This window comes from Eulemur rufifrons, chromosome 30 (assembly GCF_041146395.1).
Source record: "Eulemur rufifrons isolate Redbay chromosome 30, OSU_ERuf_1, whole genome shotgun sequence".
NCBI classification, from domain to species: Eukaryota; Metazoa; Chordata; class Mammalia; order Primates; family Lemuridae; genus Eulemur; species Eulemur rufifrons.
This window is the reverse complement of record NC_091012.1, coordinates 129,296,664-129,316,215: the sequence shown is the minus strand read 5'-3', so window position 1 is coordinate 129,316,215 and position 19,552 is coordinate 129,296,664. Positions and strand designations below refer to the sequence as shown.

At 39.5% G+C, this 19,552-nt stretch overlaps 1 protein-coding gene across 9 annotated transcripts in view; it reads right to left on the bottom strand.

Moving 5' to 3' along the window:
* ADGRG2 (adhesion G protein-coupled receptor G2) overlaps nt 1-19,552 on the bottom strand; it is a 65,366-nt gene that overhangs the window by 31,902 nt on the left and 13,912 nt on the right. For 2 of the 9 annotated variants that reach the window (XM_069464489.1, XM_069464498.1), the window contains exons 2-7: nt 10,229-10,264; nt 7,642-7,689; nt 7,519-7,542; nt 5,991-6,029; nt 3,670-3,711; nt 1,364-1,417 (exon numbers count right to left, since the gene is read on the bottom strand). In XM_069464489.1, coding sequence (XP_069320590.1) covers nt 1,364-1,417; nt 3,670-3,711; nt 5,991-6,029; nt 7,519-7,542; nt 7,642-7,689; nt 10,229-10,264 — 243 coding nt within the window. The remainder of the gene's footprint in view (nt 1-1,363; nt 1,418-3,669; nt 3,712-5,990; nt 6,030-7,518; nt 7,543-7,641; nt 7,690-10,228; nt 10,265-19,552) is intronic. The other 7 variants (XM_069464491.1, XM_069464492.1, XM_069464494.1 and 4 more) reach the window with 7 other exon arrangements.

The window sequence follows — 19,552 nt, the reverse complement described above, 5'->3', positions numbered from 1 at the left end:
TGGGGAAAACATTACTCCAACCAGCTTTCTGGCATCTGTTATTCAAGATGACCAGGTTTTTTTGTTTTGTTTTGTTTTTTTAACTACATGTTCAATTTTCAAACCGTTATCAAACATCATGTAGACACAACACCGAACTAGACATTAGTCACCAGCCCAAAACATAGATGAAGCACAAAAATAATGACATTATGAGGAATTTGGTAAAGGGAAGGGTCAGAGAAGAGGGAGAAAAGGAGGAGGAAAAGAGAAGTCAGAGTTATATAATATATGAAAATGAAATGTATCTAACACTTTTTTTTTCTTTAATCAAAACCAGCTAATATTTCCCTCCTATATTCTACCTGGAGCACAATATCAGCAGGAAGCTCAGATGAGCAAATCTCACATTCACACAATAGAAAGTGGGGAACATTCTCTAAATAGGATGTTTTCTAGTTTTCTAATCTATCCAACCTTAATTTATTTTACTTGAAATTATTATCTACATTTTCCAAACAAATTACTAAATTGCTAAAAGGGACAGAATAAAAGAAAACATTCCTATAATGATTGCTTATTACTGGAGTCACACTAAGATTTTAATATCGTAAAATACCTTGTCACCTTCCTCTTCTCTTTCCATGATCTCCTGGCCAGTTCTGACCTGCCACACCATATTTTTCTGTTTTTCACATTTGCTTCATTGGTTTTAACAAGGAAAGGAGCTCAGAGAGCCAAACCAACGTGAGAAAAGTGGTTGTTTCATTCCTTCTGTCCCATGGCAGAAGGGAAAATATTCTCATTTCAAAAATAGCATGTTCTCAAGAGATTTCCATCTCAATTTTTTAAAAATAGCAGATAATCGTAGTTAGAGATGGCAAAATACACTATGGACACTACTGGAATTAGTAGCTAATTAATCTAGGTGTATGTGAGGTTTCAACATTCAACAGTTAATTTGTTTTATTCTTAGCAAAAGGCAACATCCTATTTCTAAGCTAGAATACTTAAGGTCCTTGGAAAAGCTGGAGGGATTTATATATAAGTGACTTTCAATAATTATTAATTTCATTAATTATGTTCATGAATTAACTCTAAGGGTATTAGTTATGGATTTAAAGCTATAATAAAAATATTTGTTGTAGAGTTTCATGAATCATATTAAGGAAGTTAATCCATCTTCTCACTAGGCAACAGGAAGATAATTTCAACAAGATCTAAAATTTGCTTTTGTTTTTATTAGAAACTCTTAGTAACCAGGTGGCATGAAAAGAGACAGATCAGAGAGGTACACACCACATATTCAAGAGGAAAAAAAACAAACCAATTTTCTCTATGGAGCAAATTTATCCGGTAATGTGTAATGTACACAAGAACTAACCTGAGTCATTGCAAATAGATGACAAATTGCAGGTATTTTTCTGGGGCTTGACCCCTGCAAAGAAAACACAACCCAGCCGGTTAAGCATGTCAACACCTGCACTTACATACTACATCGTCAAGAGAATTCACAAATTTAGGCATCAAATGTGGACCCAAAATATTATAAGCTGGATATAATTGGCTGGATGAATTCCAAAAAGACTAAAGGAATCAGAGTTTTCATTTCTTAGTTGGTCAGCTATGAAACTTAATTCTTAACTAATCTTTAGTATGTCTCTGACTCCCACCTCCTCCCCCAATTAACCCCTCTCCTGTCCATCTACACAGCACTATGAATACAAATCAATTACAGAGACTACAGATGGAATGGCCCTTAATCATACATCTTTCTTCCTTTCCCAAGTAGGAGAGCCCACGAACATGCTAATGTGAATCCTAGCTCTTTATGTAAAATGTATGTATGAAATAACATTGATGTCATGATATCATTTCATGGGCAAAAACTACAAAATTGAAAACATATTTGCTGAGCACCTACCATATTCTACAGGTTTGGGGAGGTTCCAGATATAGACCCTGCCCTCAAGGAGCTTACAATCTAGTGCGTGACACTGGCCAGTAAACAAAGATTATTTTGTATTTACTTATTGGTGAAGGCAAAATGGAGTGGTGGCCAGGACAGTCATACAAAAGAGGCAGAGATGAATGGGAGATGAAATGAAGCATGCTAGGACAAAAAACTTTGTACATATTAACCTGAGAAACACTTTCTCCGGTAAAAAGAGAAGGACATCTCTTTTTTGATTTGAAAAGAGCTCAAGGTTTACTTCTCTAAGAATCTTTCCTTCATTAATTGCATCCTTTTGGCAAAGCATAAGAAATCCATAGTAAATGGGAGAGGTAAATGCTGATAATGTATTAAGCAAACTGCCAAGGGACAAAGCTTGTTATATTAAGAAATATTGTAGTCTCCTTGTCAGGTCTTGTTTGGTCAGAATAATGTACGCAATGCTCAATGCCTAGTTTATTTCCATTGCGCATTACAAGTCTTTAGTTTGTTACCATGAGAAAACTAGTTTGGACACAGACTAAAATTATAATTCGAGTTAGTGCATGTGATATGGTTTCTGCCAGTACGATTTACTGGAGGATAGGCATCATGCTTTAACTAAGAGTTTTGATTTTGTGAGCAAACTGAATTTCGGTGCCAAAAGTTACCTGACATGTAGATTTCTATATTGTTTCATGGCAATGTTACCCACACCAAAAGAGAAAGATTTCATTTTAAATATAGTTGCTTATAGATACAACTCACTATAACATATACACAATGCAAATATTATACAACATATAGGCGGTGGGTAAGAATGCTTTAAATGTCCTTCAAACCACTGGTCTATTGCTTGCTAAGCTTGTCATTCCACGATCTCAAATCTTTTTCTAAATTTTAGCTGTACCTCCATGTCTAGTGATGTGTGTCTTTTTGCTGCTCATTCATACTGAGAATTTTCTTTCCTGTTGCTAGGGCTCTTATCTGTAATCTCCTCCAAGTACATGGCCACAGGCCATTCCATAAACTACAAGAGAGAGAAAACTGTTGGTAAAGGGTCAGATAGTAGATATTTTAGGCTTTGTGGGTCATATGGTCTCTGTTGTAACTACTCAACTCTAGTGTTCTATGTAGAGGGAAAGTAGCCATAGAAAATATGTAAATGAATGGGCATGGTAATGTTCCAATAAAACTTTATTTACAAAAAGAGGCAGTGGGCCATATTTGGCCCATTGGCAATAGTTTGCCAATCCTTGCTTGATATCAATCAGAAGCCTCTGTTGAGCATGTCTTGTGTGCCTAGTCTTGCATCAGGAATTTAAAAGTACACCTTTTCTTTGATTTAAAAAGAGTTTGAGGTTCACTCCTCTAACTCCTTCATTAAATTGCAGCCCGTCTATAAACTCATTAGCACCAGCCCGTCTATCTCTCATGCCTCTTAACCATGTCAGAAATACTCGTGTAATCATTGTCTTTATCTGCATGCATGTTCATATTAGTTTTCTATTTGTTTACCTTGTCTCCCCCCATAGACTAGAAGATTCTTGAGGGTGGATACTGTGTCTGATCATTATTATATAGCCCCAAACACCTAGTACAACTTCAGGCACCCAGTGCATAAACATCTATTCATTAAGAACAGATTTTATTTTTAAAAGTTAGGAAAAAAGAGAGAGAAATCATAAACACCAGCCATTTGTTTAATTTTACTTTAATTATAAAAAGAAAGTCTTGATATTGATAATAAGTCATACCTGATGCATTGAAGGTTTTTACTATAGTGATTTTAGTTTTTTCTGCAAAGAAGCAATTTAAATATTAGAGCAGAATTGTTGCTTGTTTTTAAAAAACAATTTGCCATGAGTATCACTGTAGCGAAGTGCTAAGAAAATCACACTGTTGACGCCTTTAAGACACTATCGGTCATCTCAGCAACAGAATAAATGAAAATTACATACACGGATCATGTAGCATTGGCATAGGGTGGGTCTGGGAGTTGGAGTCCCATGTTTACCCAGTTAGATCACACCCATTACACAACCCACTGTTTGTGTAATTCTATTTCAGTTTCCATGCACTGCTGCTAGACAAACGATTATGGACTTATACTTCAGACATGCAGAAATAAGTCATTATCAGGACCTTCAGGTGATAGGTTATAAATAGCAGGTGATTCAGAGTAAAAATTAATGTGAAATAGTACACATGGGATCTAAAATATTGCTACTATACAATCCAATGTCCTGCTGTCTTCTTTAGCAGTTAGTATCCCCATTGTATTGATAGATAAAACTATTCTCAGGGAGGTCAAGACCATCCACCTACAGTCACACAAGTGCACAGCAGAACCAGGACTGTCCAAAGTCAGAGACTCATAGGCAAATATTAACATGCTCTGAAGAAGCAAACTTAGAAATATCTTCCTGACGCACTTTGGGGACAGAGCCCATGGTTCATTTTCCCAGAAAATGGAGAACCAGGTCCAGAAATCTTTGCTGGAAAGATGGCCAGTTAGAAGAGGCTGTGTTGAGAGCAGGGATTTGCAAAGAGAAGCTCTGTTCCCTAGGGTGGATGGACAAATTCTGAAGAAACGACCAAGCTCAGAGCTTGGAGACACGCTTAAGAATGCTAACATTGCCGGGCGCGGTGGCTCACGCCTGTAATCCTAGCACTCTGGGAGGCTGAGGCGGGTGGATCGCTCGAGGTCAGGAGTTTGAAACCAGCCTGAGCAAGAGCGAGACCCCGTCTCTACTAAAAATAGAAAGAAATTATCTGGCCAACTAAAAATATATATAGAAAAAAATTAGCCGGGCATGGTGGCACATGCCTGTAGTCCCAGCTACTCGGGAGGCTGAGGCAGTAGGATCGCTTAAGCCCAGGAGTTTGAGGTTGCTATGAGCTAGGCTGACGCCACAGCACTCACTCTAGCCCGGGCAACAAGGCAAGACTCTATGTCAAAAAAAAAAAAAAAAAAAAAAAAGAATGATAACATTATACTGACCATTTTAGAAACCTCATTTGTGTGTGCGTTATTGATGAGTTTCTGTTTCAACGTGTGACCTATGAGCAATGATTGGTAGTAATTACAGAGGCTGATAGGATTTCACATTAAGAATCTTTTAAATATATTATTTTGTTTGCCCTGATATTTTCCTTTCCAGAGCAAACAAAACACAACTGTGAAATAAACTTCTGTTTTTAGTGACTAAAGTGGTTTTTGGGAAAAATGCTCAACTTCACTTATAATCAAGAATGAAAAATAAAACCTAAAGAATAGAGAGGAAGATTTAATAGTATATGACATAGTCTCAGCAAAGGGACAGTGACACAGACATTCTCATCCACTGCTGACAGGTATGTTGCTGGGTACAACCTTTCTAGAAGGTAATTGGGCAGTGGGTATCAAGGGCCTTAAAATAGTCACACTGCTGATCCATTATGTCCAATCCTTGGAATGTATCCTACAGAAACCAGGGATGAATGCAAAGATGTTGGCACCAGGATGTTCATTGCAACAATTTCTATTAAAAAGATAGAAACAACTTTAATGTTCAACATATGGTACACAATGGAATATTACCAAGCCATTAATAGTAAGGGACACTGGAAAATATTTCTAATTTAATATTAAATCAAAAGAGCAAAACATAAAAATCTATGTAAATGATGACATTTTGCAAAGGATATATACATAAAGTATATGTATATAAATATATGTATATATGATACTGAATGAAAATATACCAAATTATTAATAGCAATAATCTTAAGAAAGTAACATTAAAGATGATTTCTATTTTCTTCTTTGTATTTCTCTATAGTCTCCATCTTTCATGAGCTAATATGTATCACTAGTATAATCAAGAACAGAATAAATGTTATTTTGAATGGACTGCTAGGGCCTTAACAGTTTGGAAGTTTGGAAATATGGTGACAACAGAATCATTGGTTGAAGGCACAGGAAAGTGGGCAAGGAGACAAGGGAACTCTTTAGTAACCCAGTAGACCACACAAGTGAGAAACTCAAGAGGCCACAAAAGAGAAGCCATTACATTTAGAAATAACTTGATGTTACCTGTTTTGTTTAAAGTAGATAATACGCTTGAAGTAGCATCTGAAATAAAATAATACAAATTAGCATTAACTACTGGCATGGTTAACAAACGTGTGTGTCTTCCTAGGTTCCTTAAACATTTTCCCTTTCCCCAAATCCGGGAGACGTTTGAGAGTTTTGCAAAAGCCAGATGACACTACTGAATATTGTCACTGCCCATACTCTCACCATTATCCAGTCTCCAAGCTGAGAGACAATGCCTGAGCAAACGCTTGTTAATTAAAGTGTGTTTCCTGAATGCAAGTTATGTATGTAACACATGGCAACATTCCTATAATCGTTAGATTTAAATAAACCCATTTATGTTGTTTAATACTTTGTCTCCTTTTTTCTATTATAATGAAAGTCCCTAAGGGATATGATATTTCCAGTGTTAATATTGACTTTAATATATAGCCCTGTAGATGCACAATACATCCTTACCAGCAGTACATTCTTATAAAGTAATTTTAAATCATTCTAGTTTAAATTTGGAGTTCTTGAACATTATATTCAATTAACTTTCAGGAAAATGTCATTTTGATCCTGTTTGATTTAAAATCCAATTTGAAACCTATTCTATTGGTATTTCTTTAACTGAAAATCATTGTAGAATTTATTAGTCTGGATGAAATTTTGGGAAAACACCCAAAAGGCATGTACTACATTATCACACTTAAAGCGCACACACACACACACACACACACACTAGGATTCAAAAACTGTGGCCAAAGCTAAATTGAAGATATTTTTTTCACTGTAAAAAGTAATTGCATACAAAAGTGATAACTTCTGGCCCTTTCCATAGGGCCAAATATGAATTTAAACCAGTTTTGATCGGTCTGAGTTGCAGCTATGATTGTTTAGATCCTTAACCACCAACCACATGGTGAGATTTGATTTTTAACTAAGGGCTTGTGAAAAGTGTTAGGGTTTGACCGCAATAAGATGGAAAGCTGCCTACTCAGAGAGGGGAGAGAATAGAATGTGCTGTCCTGCCCACCTCCCTTGAATACAGCCCACTTTTTTGCCTTTTTCTCTAGCATGATGAGGAAGCCATTTTTTTCCCATTTCATACTATTTAAAAATTGATCAAATCATTTGTAAAAACACTGTCTTTGAACTCGCTGTGCCTCCAAATCTATGCTGAATCACACTGAAGTCACTGGACGTGCTTTTCACTTTTAAACAATCTGTCATGTAAAAATTGTTGGCATTGTGTTGGAAAGCAAGGGAAATGAAGTATTCAAAATGTGACTGATATTTCTTTTCTAGAACAGTTGGAGTGCGGGAGGGCTCGCCGACCTCCACGATCATAAGAATTTTATCATTTAATCAGAAAGTTTAGGTTACTCTCTGGAGTCAATAAGTTTTGTTTTTAGGTTTTCATTTTTTAGTTATTTGAAACTACTCAATGCATTCAGAAATAATTTAGAAATGGAAACCATTCATTATACTTAGATTCATATTAAGGGTTATCAATTTTCACTTGCTTCAGAAAAATTCTTACCATTGAGGCTTGTCGTTTCAACCTCTTTTTGTCCCGAGGAGAAAAACAATACAAAGGTATAATTAAAACAAAAGACTTAACAAATTGGGCTAAATCTAGGTTTAAATTTTTTCAAAATCTTGCCTGGAGTACCATTGGAGTAGGGGACCAAACAGACAAGAGATGGTTCAGCTGCAGGGGAAAGAAAAAATTTACATAAATACTTTGAAGCACTTGTTTATTAAATGTTAAGGAGTTAGAACTTTTGAAATACAATTATGAAAACAAGTAGAAAACATACTAGCATACCAAGATGTAGTTAAATCTGCAAAGTTTCATAATCACTCAGTGAGTAGATATTTCATCAGAGAATCGTAGAGAAAGAACCCAAAATGAGGAACCTGAGACCTCGGTTCCCAAAGCCTACTACCAACTATGGAATAGTATGGAAATAAGTTTAGGAAACATACCAAAATATAAGAAATACTACTTCTAGAATTTTTCAGCCAGAGAGGTCTAGAAAACATTGAAAATAACTGAACTATTTATTTAACACAATCATGAAATATCTTGGCATGGTGCCTTCATTCTGTTACAGTCATGCCTGGCAACTCTTCCCACGGTGAATTTAAGATTAAGAATATTGCTACTACTCAATATTGTGCTAACACAATTTCCTGGTAAGGTATTTTAAAATATGGCTGCTATAAAGACAATCAATCAACTTATAAATTTCCTGTGGAATGATTCCACTTATGCTAAGAAGTCAGTCTACTACACACATTTTGCATGTTTAAATATTAAAAAGATCCAATGGCTTGACCTCTACCTAAACCTGGGAAAAGCAAACACAAACATTTTACAGCTAAAGTAGGTTTTGCAGTAAGTAGGCAGCCTGATTTTCAGTCGGTATAGACAAAATTTGGGTGTGTCAAGGCACTTGGCTAGCCCGTCTGTTTTAGACTATTCATGTGTTGGCTGAAACACACACACCCTGTCTGTTGACATTATTGCTTCCATATTTTGTCATTTACTACATTGAATTATTTTTTAAATTACCAAGGATATTTCCTGGGAAATAAGACAGCTCCTGAGCAATAAGACTCAAAGCGTGGATACACAATCCTTTGTTCTTGGGGCAGAACAAAATTAATTGGCCAAAGCTGGTTTTTAATTAATGGCTATTAATTCTTCCAAATGGTGATAAATGGTGACACTGTGCAAAGAGGCCTGTGGGCACAAGTGCCCATTCATCCCTCCATGCTACACCGGCTCCTAACTTCCAGTTTGTGCAGCAATCCCCCAGGGCACCCAGAACCCAGGCTGTGACTAGAACCATTCCCCATTCCAGGCAAACAAGATTTTGCAGATATCACCATGATTAAGTTTGCTGAAGGCTATTCTATCAGAAGAAAAATACAGTGGTTCATTGTGCCCTTGAAGCTTAACAACTAGGGGGCAAACTGATGAGGTAAAATGAGCTTGAGTTTTGGAGCCTTGCAGTCCTGGGTTTGAATCTTTGCCCCATTACTTAATAACTCATAAGAATAATAGCTATTATTTATAGAGTTTACTCTGTGCCAGGCACATGCGTCATCTCATTTCGTCTTCACAACTACCCGACAAGCAGGTACTGTTATTCTCTCCAATTTACAGATGAGGAAACTGAGGCACAGAGAGGTTAAGGAACTTGCCCAAAATCACACAGTTAGCAATGGGGGTAGAAGAGTGGTGGCCAAATTCAAACCCAAGTAGTCTGGCTCCAGAGAATGTATTGAACATGAGCAAATTTTATCTTCTCTGAGCCTCAGTTTCCCCATCTATAACATAAATACAATGAGTCCTATGGTGCAAGATTGAGAGGAGAATGGGAAGATGTCTGAAGACTTCCAGGCATATAGTGGGTACATGAGAAGTAATAGCTATTATTACTAATTTGATTTAAATAAATGAATTAATAACAGTAGAAACTCATTTCCACACAACTAAGGATAGAATGTGAGTTGACTCAATCCCTGTCATAAAAGATTGTTCTGGAATATATGGTGTACCAGAAAAAATACAGAAGCAGGAGTCAGAGAAGCCACGTGCTACCTCTGTGTGATGTGGGGCAAGAAGCTGTGTGATCTTGGACAAGTTACTCAGCCACTCCAGGCTTCATTATCTCATCAACTAAGGGACAGGGCTGGACTACTTTATCCCTAGGGTCCCGCTCCAGCGAGCAGTCTCAAATTGGGTTCTGTTCCTGGTTCCTGCCAATAGGGGTTCTAGTTATAAATTTCTCTTTAACGTATTTGCTAAGCTCTTTTGAAAAAAATTCTTTCTGTGGGGGTACTGAGGGAGGATGTTTAAGAGAACATCTCATCCCTTAAATATAAGAATATCTGGCATGTTTATGTTCTTGATATTCTTCAGGAGACTTGTGAACTAGAATACAAAAAAAAAAAAAAAAAAAAACCTGACAAACTCAAGCCGTTACCATAATGAAAATTCATGATTTATTCCCCAGTGATTTAGTCCTCGGCTTTGTCCACAACATGGAAGGATCAACATGCTTGTCCTCTTGTCTATGTTTGCTATTGATTTTTCAGTGGTAGGTTTAATGACATAATTTAATTAAGCTTCTTGGAGGAAGACAATTTCGGTGTACCTGACTACATGCCACATTCCATGGAGAACTTACAGAATAGTATTTTCCTGAAATTCCCCAAAGTCATAAAAAACATCTTACCAGATGGCGATGACAAACTGGAATTATCAGCATTTTCTGTGGAGGAAACAAGGTGACTTAAAATTAATTTAGTTTCATGAGGACTAAAGTGAATAAAATTGTATTGTATTAAGGATTTCATTAAATAAGTAGATTTTAGCTGTTCTTGTCACATAAGTCTGTGAGATGATGGATATCTTAATCGGCTTCACTATTATAAGTACTTTACTGTCCATATGTACCCTATAACATCATGTTGTAAACCTCTAATATACACAATAAAGTTTATTTTATTAAATAAAATTAGTTTATGCACGAATTTGTAGATTAACATCTTTAATGGGAGTGAATGTAAACTGAGTTGCAAATAGCTACCAAAAGAGGGCAGTATGTTAATTTACTATTATTTTCAATAGCCTAATCAGTACTTTTTTCCAATTCTCTACAAAGACCCATCTCTGGTGGAGCAATCCTTCCAATTTCCTGTTGATGGTGCTCCATATATTTTGTTATATGATAGTTTAGCACATTTCAAACTAAAAATGAGGACTTCAAATAAGAACTTCAGGTGTTGGCTAATATTCATTAAAATGTATAAAAGTCAATGCGTACGTCTACAAATTAAACTTCCATTAACTGTGCTTCTCTTTAACACGGGCTTTATACCTATTAAGTCACTTTTTTTCTTACAAGTTAAATGAGATTAGGCACCTCTGGGCATATAAACTACAAGAGCTGCTGAGTTATTTATCTTGAGAAAATGCTCAGATTCCTTAAAAGAAAAATAATATATACTTATTGGAGAAACTTCAGAAATTACAGATAAACAAAAAGAATAAAAACTACCTATAATTTCACCACCTACAGATAAATGACATTTAGTATATATTCTTTTCTATGTGCATATATATGTCTACATATGTATACAGATATATGCATATGTGTGTATATATGATAAGGATCATATCACACAAAAATATTTACAACATGATTTTTCTTATGACAATGTATTCTGAAAATTGTTCTATAACATTAAACAATTTTCCATAACACCATTTGGGACAGCTGCATAGCATTTCATTGTCTGGATATACCATTTATCTATATAACAAATTTCCTTTTAATGGGTATTTTGGTTGTATAATTTTTCATGATTATAAACAATACTGCAATAAATCCTTTCACCTAAATTTTTGCATACACACTTGGCTATTTCTTTCAGAAATTCCATGAAATTTGATTGTCAAAATGTCCCACAGAAAACTTGAGCCAATTTATACTATCCTGCGCCATACATGGGAGTGTTACTTCCCCAAACCCTCACTCACATAGGGTGTTATCTTATAAATTTAAAAAATCTTTTAATTACAAAGTGTTAGCTATTTTCATAATGGTATCTTAAGATATAATTAATAGGAAAGATTGGGTATATTTGGAAACTAAAATTGTGCAGTATACCTGGTAGGCTCCAGGAGCTTATTTTCCTGAACTGATGGTAGGGTACTGATTATTTTCTGGGATACTTAAAATCGTAATTCTGCTTGAAAACAGGAATGAATGAATGAATGCTCAAGTTCCCCAATTACCCTGCAACCAACAAAGTAAATGCAGGCAGAGTGGTTAGGTGCTCTGGTGCCCAAATTTAACTGGAATTACCTCTTCCTTAGTCTCTGTTCTTTAATATATACCTCATGCTACTTTAATATTCCACCAATCAAAGAGTCTGTCGAGTAAACTTTTTAAGGGATAATTTTAAAAACATTCTCGGGAGTACTAAGGGGCAATCAGTCATTTACATCTTAGTATGAGTTCATTCGAATTGGCTGAATTCTTGTGATCATCTCGCAAAGGGCTACCATCCTGGGAATGTGGAAAAGCACTGAGGAAAGAAAATCAGCATTCACCATGTGTCTGCGAATGACACTCGTCAATGTCATCGTGAGCTGGGGAAGTGCAGTGGGGCAGGCCTGCAGCAAAGGCTGGATGAAGGCACTGGGAAGGAATCAAGTATCAGAATAGGGATGGAGAGGGGTGTCGAAGGGTAACAAAGGCTAACACGGCTTCCTTTACAATTTTGCCCAGGGGCTGACCATAGGCACCAATGGTTCCAACCTTCTCCACTGCTAAATCTTTTGGCCAGAGCTGTGTACAAGGAAAGGGGCTGATTTGAGTTTCACCTCTTTCTTAGCTATTAGAGGAAATGGGCAACTCCGGGGTAAGAGGCGAGCCAGAGCAGAGAAGGAAGTTTCCTGGGATATCCACAAAACTGGTCCACCAACCCTGGGTAGACAGGACTGATGGACGTGAACTTGCAATCAAGAGCTAAAACTTGATCAAAATATAGATGAGGGGCTAGACTAGCCCAGGCCATGGGCAGAGCTGGCTTCTTCCATCATGGAACCTGTGGGGATCCCAGAAGTTCCCAAGTGGAAAGACAGAGATCTACTTGATGAAGGGAGGCAATCTGGTAAATTAAAGCTAGAGATTTTAAAATCATTATTATCTGTTTTTTCTTTGGGGCATTTATTTTTTCTTTTAGGAACTCAATCGCTCAGTGACTAACATTTATTCACTTTTTCTGTCTCCCATTACGATGCTTCACATCACTCATGGTCCAACATAGAGATATCCCCACAGGCCTTACACTTTCCTGAGTATCAGCTTATGTTTCTCTTGGGCCCTCTCCTAAGTCACTTCCCATTTGTCACAACTAAAGAGGTGGTCGTCATTTCCAGTGAGTCATATATTTGCGCTCCATGCCACTCTTAGGAGACAAAACATTTCCATTGTTAAAGAGATTCATAAACAAAGAAAGGAAAAACATTTAGAATTTTCAGATTTTCCTTTGGAAACCCTCAAAGAACAAATTTTAAAGCATTATTCATTTTATTAAAGTCCTCTAAGTCAATAAATAAAATTATTGAGATCTGTCTATAAAATTTACTCAGTATAACTCCCTGGCGATTTATTTTTAAACAAAGTCCATATATTTCAATTATGATGAGCAGGAATTTGGCACTCGTAAACTTAGAATGGAAGCCAAACACAGCCAGAGGAACTGGAAACTCAAAAAACCGGCCCCCTCCATGGAGTCTCTTTCCCTACGTGGCCTCCCAGGCACTTTTTTTCAAAGTTATTGCCACTACCTCCCGAACTCTGATCCCACATGGCCAAGTGTGGTTTGAGTAGTGCCATGCGAACGTCTCTCCAACTCAATATATACACATCATTTCCGTACTTGATCAGTGCCTGAACTCAATAGTATTGCTGGTAACACCAGCCAAACATTTTAAGTTGAAAACTTGACTCTATTAGTTTCCTGTCACTGCTGTAACGTATTATCATAAACTTAGTAGCTTAAAACACAAATTTGTTATCTTAGAGTTCTGGAGGTCTGATGTCCAATATGGGTCTCACCAGAATAAAATTAAAGCAGATAGTGATGACTACGTTCCTTTGTTGAGGCTCTAGGGGAGAGAATCGTTTCCTGCTTATTGGGGTTATTGGCAGAATTCAGTTCCTTGCGGTGGTAGGACCGAGGTCCTCATTTTCCTGTTGGCTATAAATTAAGGGCCATTCCCAGAGTCCAGAAGCCACCCACATTTCTTGGCTCATGCCCCGTTCCTCCATCTTCAAAGCCAGCAACAATGGGACAGGGTGGGGGAGTCCTTCTCATGTGACACTACTCTGACTCACTGTCCTGCAGTCCTCTTCCACTTTTAAGAACCGGCGTGATTCGATTAGGCCCACCCAGGTAATCCATGATAATCTCCCCAGCTCAAGGTCCTTAAATCCCTTTTGCCATGTAAATTAACATTATTTACAGGTTCCAGGGATTAGGACAGTTGACATTTTGGGGGAGCCATTATTCCTCCTACCATACTCAGAAATCCAGTTTCCTAAAATTATAGAGGGTATGAGCTACAAGGAACCACCCTTTAAGAGAAAAAAATCCCCCCCCCCCCCCCCCCCCCCCCCGGGGGTGAGGGTGGGCGTTAAGTGAAGGGCCCAGAAACACAGTTTGAATGTTAACAATAGAACTGAGTCTACAAACCAAGATGCTAATGCTCTGGCCATTGTCCCCAACTCCTACCCTCCCAACCTCCCACCTCCACATCCAGCCATCATGCCTGCAGGCCGTCTTCTCACTGTAACATGGGGCTGTTGTAAGCATTCAAAAGAGAGAATATGTGTGTCACAAGAGGAATAGCGAGCACCCACCGATGCTTCCTGGGATCCGGGCTTAATACATGAAGGATTTCCAATGCACTTTATTATTTAGTCAGCCAAAGACATTGCAGGTATGATGAAAATTAAGGACCATGAAATGGGAAGATTATTGTGGATTACCTGGGAGGGCCCAGTCTAATGACGAGTTCCAAGCCCAGACCTCAGTTGCTTCATACATGAGTGAAAGAGTAGAACCGTAAAACCTTCTAATTGGAAGGAATCTTAATGTTCTTTGCATCCGACTTTTCCCCCAATACAGTAGTAATCCATCCACCAAATGTGCACCATTGGCCCACAGTCTCAATTCAGCTTCCAGACAAGTTTTATCTTGCCCACACAGGAGGAGTCACACTGGAGGTTTTGAAAATTTGAATTACTAACATTTAAAAATCAGGAGATTTCAAATAAAATTCCAAGTTCTGACCCTGTCTTACAAAATCATAAGTTTTAGAAGATGACCCCTTTATGTAAGCTCTTTGGTCCTCTGAAGCAGGCTCTGGTGACAGAAGCCAGTGCAGATGGCTCTCTCCTCTTTATATCTTAAAGCATTCATTGACTATACTTGTCACTTGGTATTTGGACATGTTATTTAACTTTTCCACTGTATGCCTGTTTTCCCATCTAGATGCCAAGCTGCTTGCTGTTTTATTTATTATCCTCCAGGATTCCAATCCAGTGTCTTGTATCTGGTAGATGTTCTAAAATATTTTTGGAATGACTAATGAAATCATTAAGAAATCTGTTTTAGTCAGGGATCCGTCAGGAACCCACGACAGGTAGCTCAAGAGCAGGAATTTAACACACGAAAACAGTTCAAAGGTGAAGGCCAGCAACAGTGGGAAGATGCTGCTACTTCTAGGGCAGGAAGGACAAAGGAGAGAGGTGATGTACACAGGCACAGAGCAGGGGCTAAGATCATAGAAGGGCTGCAGGGGGCGAGGGTGTCCAATGAAGCTGCAATAATGAATGGAGGAGGCACAACCACTATTAGAGATGCCAGCCAAACAGAAGAGAGAATTCCCCGACTTCTCCTTTCTTCCTACGCTCCAATCTCCTGCCCTGCTATGCACTGGTCAAACCTAGCTGGAACCCAGTTGGTAAGGAGACATGAGAAATATCGCAAGGGGTCAGGCCCCTGTGATACTGAGCAGACTAGGGGAAGGAAGGGGGATGGATCAAAGAGTAACAAGGCAAAAATGACCCACTGAGAATCCTTCTTAGATGACTATTACTCAGAATCTGAGGTTTGCAGTAGTTATAACTGCCAAGCACAGCAGACAGATTACTTAACAGATCTTACAAATGCATGCTAAAATGTCCATTCAAATATACACCAAAAATAACATAAAAAATTCAGTGATCATGATGAGCCCTCACTGCCTACAGCGGTGACCTCAATAATATACCCATTATTGACTTTTCCTCTTTTCCTAATGCCCTCTTCCCTGCTCCCTCAGCCCTGATTCCTGGGATCACCTCCCAAATAAACCACCTGCACTCAAATCATGCAAGGACATGTCTGTGTGCTTCTGAGGTTTCAATTTTTCTCCCTGGTACCTGACACTGTGGTAGATGTTAAGACTTCAAATGTGAGATGGTTGACTTAAAGCTGTGACTGTGGTAATACATTCATTAGAATATTTACTCTCAACATGCTCTTCCCGAAGTCGGATGGGAAAGACAAAAGCTTAATCTTCTAGCAGTGGATCTAAAAAGGATACAACTAGCCCTCCTTGCCTGAGTATTTTAGACCCAACTGCAACTTGTGATCTGGTGGCAGTCCTCTGGATTGAATTACTGCTCCAGAGAGAGATGATTAAAAACAAGCCACCACGCCTAGGTACTCTTATATGGGAACCCCAAACAAAACAATATTTTGTTGTTATTATATTGGCTCTTCAGGGCTTGGGACAACGGACACTTTTCCAGGAACTATGTTTTCAGATTTTACTACATTACCAAAAAAAAAAAAAAAAAAAAATGAATGAAAACATTTCTAATTTGGCACATGCAAAACGTGTTTACTTGGGCTGTGACCATCTCACGTCACACTGCTCAATAAGTACTTTTACATAATGTATTTATTAAATGATTAATGATGACATCATTAAAGAAAACTTCAGTTCTTAGCTGATGGAACTTCCCAAAGTACAAATGATCAGAAATTCTAGGTGGGCTTTGGCCAAAACAGGAAGGTGAAATGTGTTCTCAACCCCCCAGCCCCATTCTTGCTGCTTCTCCCACCTGCACACAGCACCACCCACCCACCCCCTCGGCTCTTTGCCCTCCAGAACTGATCCGGGTTCTTTCAGGGCTTTAAGGACTGCCCCTTCCCCAAGGGTCTATGAGAAGCATTTTACAGTGTCCATAAATGCCATGAAATAAAATGCAAATTTTTATGTTCATATGCATTTTTTTCTGAGAAGAGTAGAGTCCCAAAAGGGAGTCTATTTTGAATGAACAAGCACTTATGTAGCATTATTCTGACCAGGCGCTGCATAAATATTAACTCATTCAGTCCTCACAACAATCATATTGGCTAAGTTAGCCCCATTTTACAGATGGGGAAACTGAAGCACAGAGCAGTCAGGTAATTTGCCAAGATTACTAGTCAAAGGGCAGAACTAGGATGTGAGTCAGTCTCTCTACCACGCTGGGGTGCTTCTCATGCTGGGCCGTGGTCTGAGAAAAAGGAAGAGGCACCGACCTACTGGGTATCCACCCTGCTCCACCAGGAGGGATGTGAACTTTAAGAAGGATGAGAGCCTTGAAATAAACTGCTTCTGGCAGGTGAGGGACATTGGGGCATCATCCCTCCTTCCCAGTGCCCCTGAAATTAGACACAGAGCTAGTAATCTGGTCTGCTGATCAAGGCCAGTGGAGTATCTTGGCTGTGCCTTTCATTTTAGAATGCTGGCCACGATTTGTGTTGACTCGGCTTCTGAAGGGTGGTAGCTTCTGGAGCTATTTCAGTGTGATGACATGTAAATGTTGCTTAGTGCTTTATGGGCAGGGAGGGAGGGAGGCAGCCTGGCCTTTACTGAACACTCACTATACTGCCCTTATACCTGTGCTCCTTAATGGAATCTCGCCAATATTTCCATGACACAGATGGCTCTCCGCCCCGACTCATCATCTACTCTCCCCTCACTCAGCCATCCTGGCCTCCCTGCTGTTCCTCCCACACTGAGCATGTGCCCATCTCAGGGCCTTTACACTTGTTGTTCCATCTGCCTGGAGCACTTTTCCTCTAGAGAGGCCCTTGGTTTGCTCCAGCACCTCCTTCAAATTTTGCTCAAATGTCATCTTCTTCTAGAGGCTGTTTCAACCATTCTGTTGAAAATTGCAACACTTCCCGCCTTTGCCTGCCCCTTTCCCTCCACTTATGTCGCCTAACAAGAATAGATATTTATGCACGTACACACACACACAGCCCCAGGAGTAGCTGTCTCCTTACCATTTTGTGCCCTATACCCCGACTTGCCTTGTCCTAGTCCCAGTCCTATGTAATATATAAGCTTTTTTTTTATTTGCCACTAAGAACCAATTTTCACTGCCATGGGGGTGATAGTGCCCCCTTGAGAATGCATGCTCTAGGGTTAGCTCTGTTTCTTCCAGAAGATACGGCTTAAAGAAAGCAACACTGGCTTGGGTGCCTCTCTACTCCCTGACTTCACTAGTGTCTAGGGTGATTCCGCTGTTAGCCAGCTGACCTGCTTTTTCCTGCCAAAGCATCTGTGATTTGTGGGTTAGCAAGAGTCTCTTGTGGTAGTTTTAAGCGCAGAAACACCTGGAAAGGAGGCAGTGGGGCACTAGTGGGTTAGGGTCTGGAGAACGGTTTTCCAATTTCCCTTAGTTCACACCACTCTTTGCCAGTTCGCAGTCGAGCAGTGAGTGATCACTTGGCATCTTAATTAAGGTTCTCTGGGGCACAGAGCCTAAGATCAAGACTCGGTCCATATAGATTATTTGGGAGGTAATCCCAGGAGGCAGGGGTGAGGGAGCAGGGAGAGACAAGGAAGGAGGGAAGCCAATGAGGAGTCCAGTATTAGGCTCTCTGTTGTGGACAAGAGGGGCTCAAGTCCAAAGGGACCTCTGAGAAGCACAGAGAATGCCTTCTAGAGGGCCATGGCAAAGGCTGGAGGCTGAGACATTTACCCAAGGGGCTCCCCTTCCCAACAACAGAGATTTGCTCCGGAGGCATGAATTCCCCTGCACCCCTGCGCTCTTTCTATGATTGCTGAGCAAGCTGCCACGGCTCACGGGAAGCCAAGCAGGAAAGGGCAACATTCTCTGCGAGCACGGGACTGGCCACCACCTCTGTGGCTGAATTCAGAGAAGGCTCAGAGGGACGGCACATGGGCACAAAAAGTGACTGCTACACAGGGGTTCCTCTGATCGACTTCCTATACACACTTAGATGGGCAGAATGCTCGAGCTCGCCGATTCTCAACCTGGCAGCACATGAGCACCACCCAGGGAGCTTTTAACAATCACTGATGCCCAGACCCCCACTCCTGGTCATCTCAACCTGGGCACCTGCATTTCTGACTGCTCCTCTGGCAATTCTGATGTGAAAGGAGGATGGAGAAGCACTGATTCAGCCACAGCTGACATTTCAGGGTTGGGATGGACCGTTCTCTGACCTCACAGTCTCAGAGAATTGTAGAAGGGGCCCTGGGAAGGGCATCACCTGGTTATAAATAAGAAGCCCGAGACCCCAAGGTGAATGCTTTGAGAAAAACAGGACTGCTGGGTGGTGACAGGATTAAAACTCACATCCCCTCCTTCCTGGTTCCATGTAACACATGGTGCCTATGAAACTCTTTTTTTTTATTTCAGCATATTATGGGGGTACAAATGTTTGGGTTACATATATTGCCCTTGCCTCCCCCAAGTCAGAGCTTCAAGTGTGTCCATCCCCCAGACGGTGCTCATCCCACTCATTATGTGTGTATATATCCATCCCTCCTCCTCCCTCCCATCTGCCCGACGCCCCTTGAATGTTATTCCTATATGTGCACTTAGGTGTTGATCAGTTAAAACCAATCTGATGGTGAGTACATGTGGTGCTTATTTTTCCATTCTTGGGATACTTCACATAGTAGAATGGGC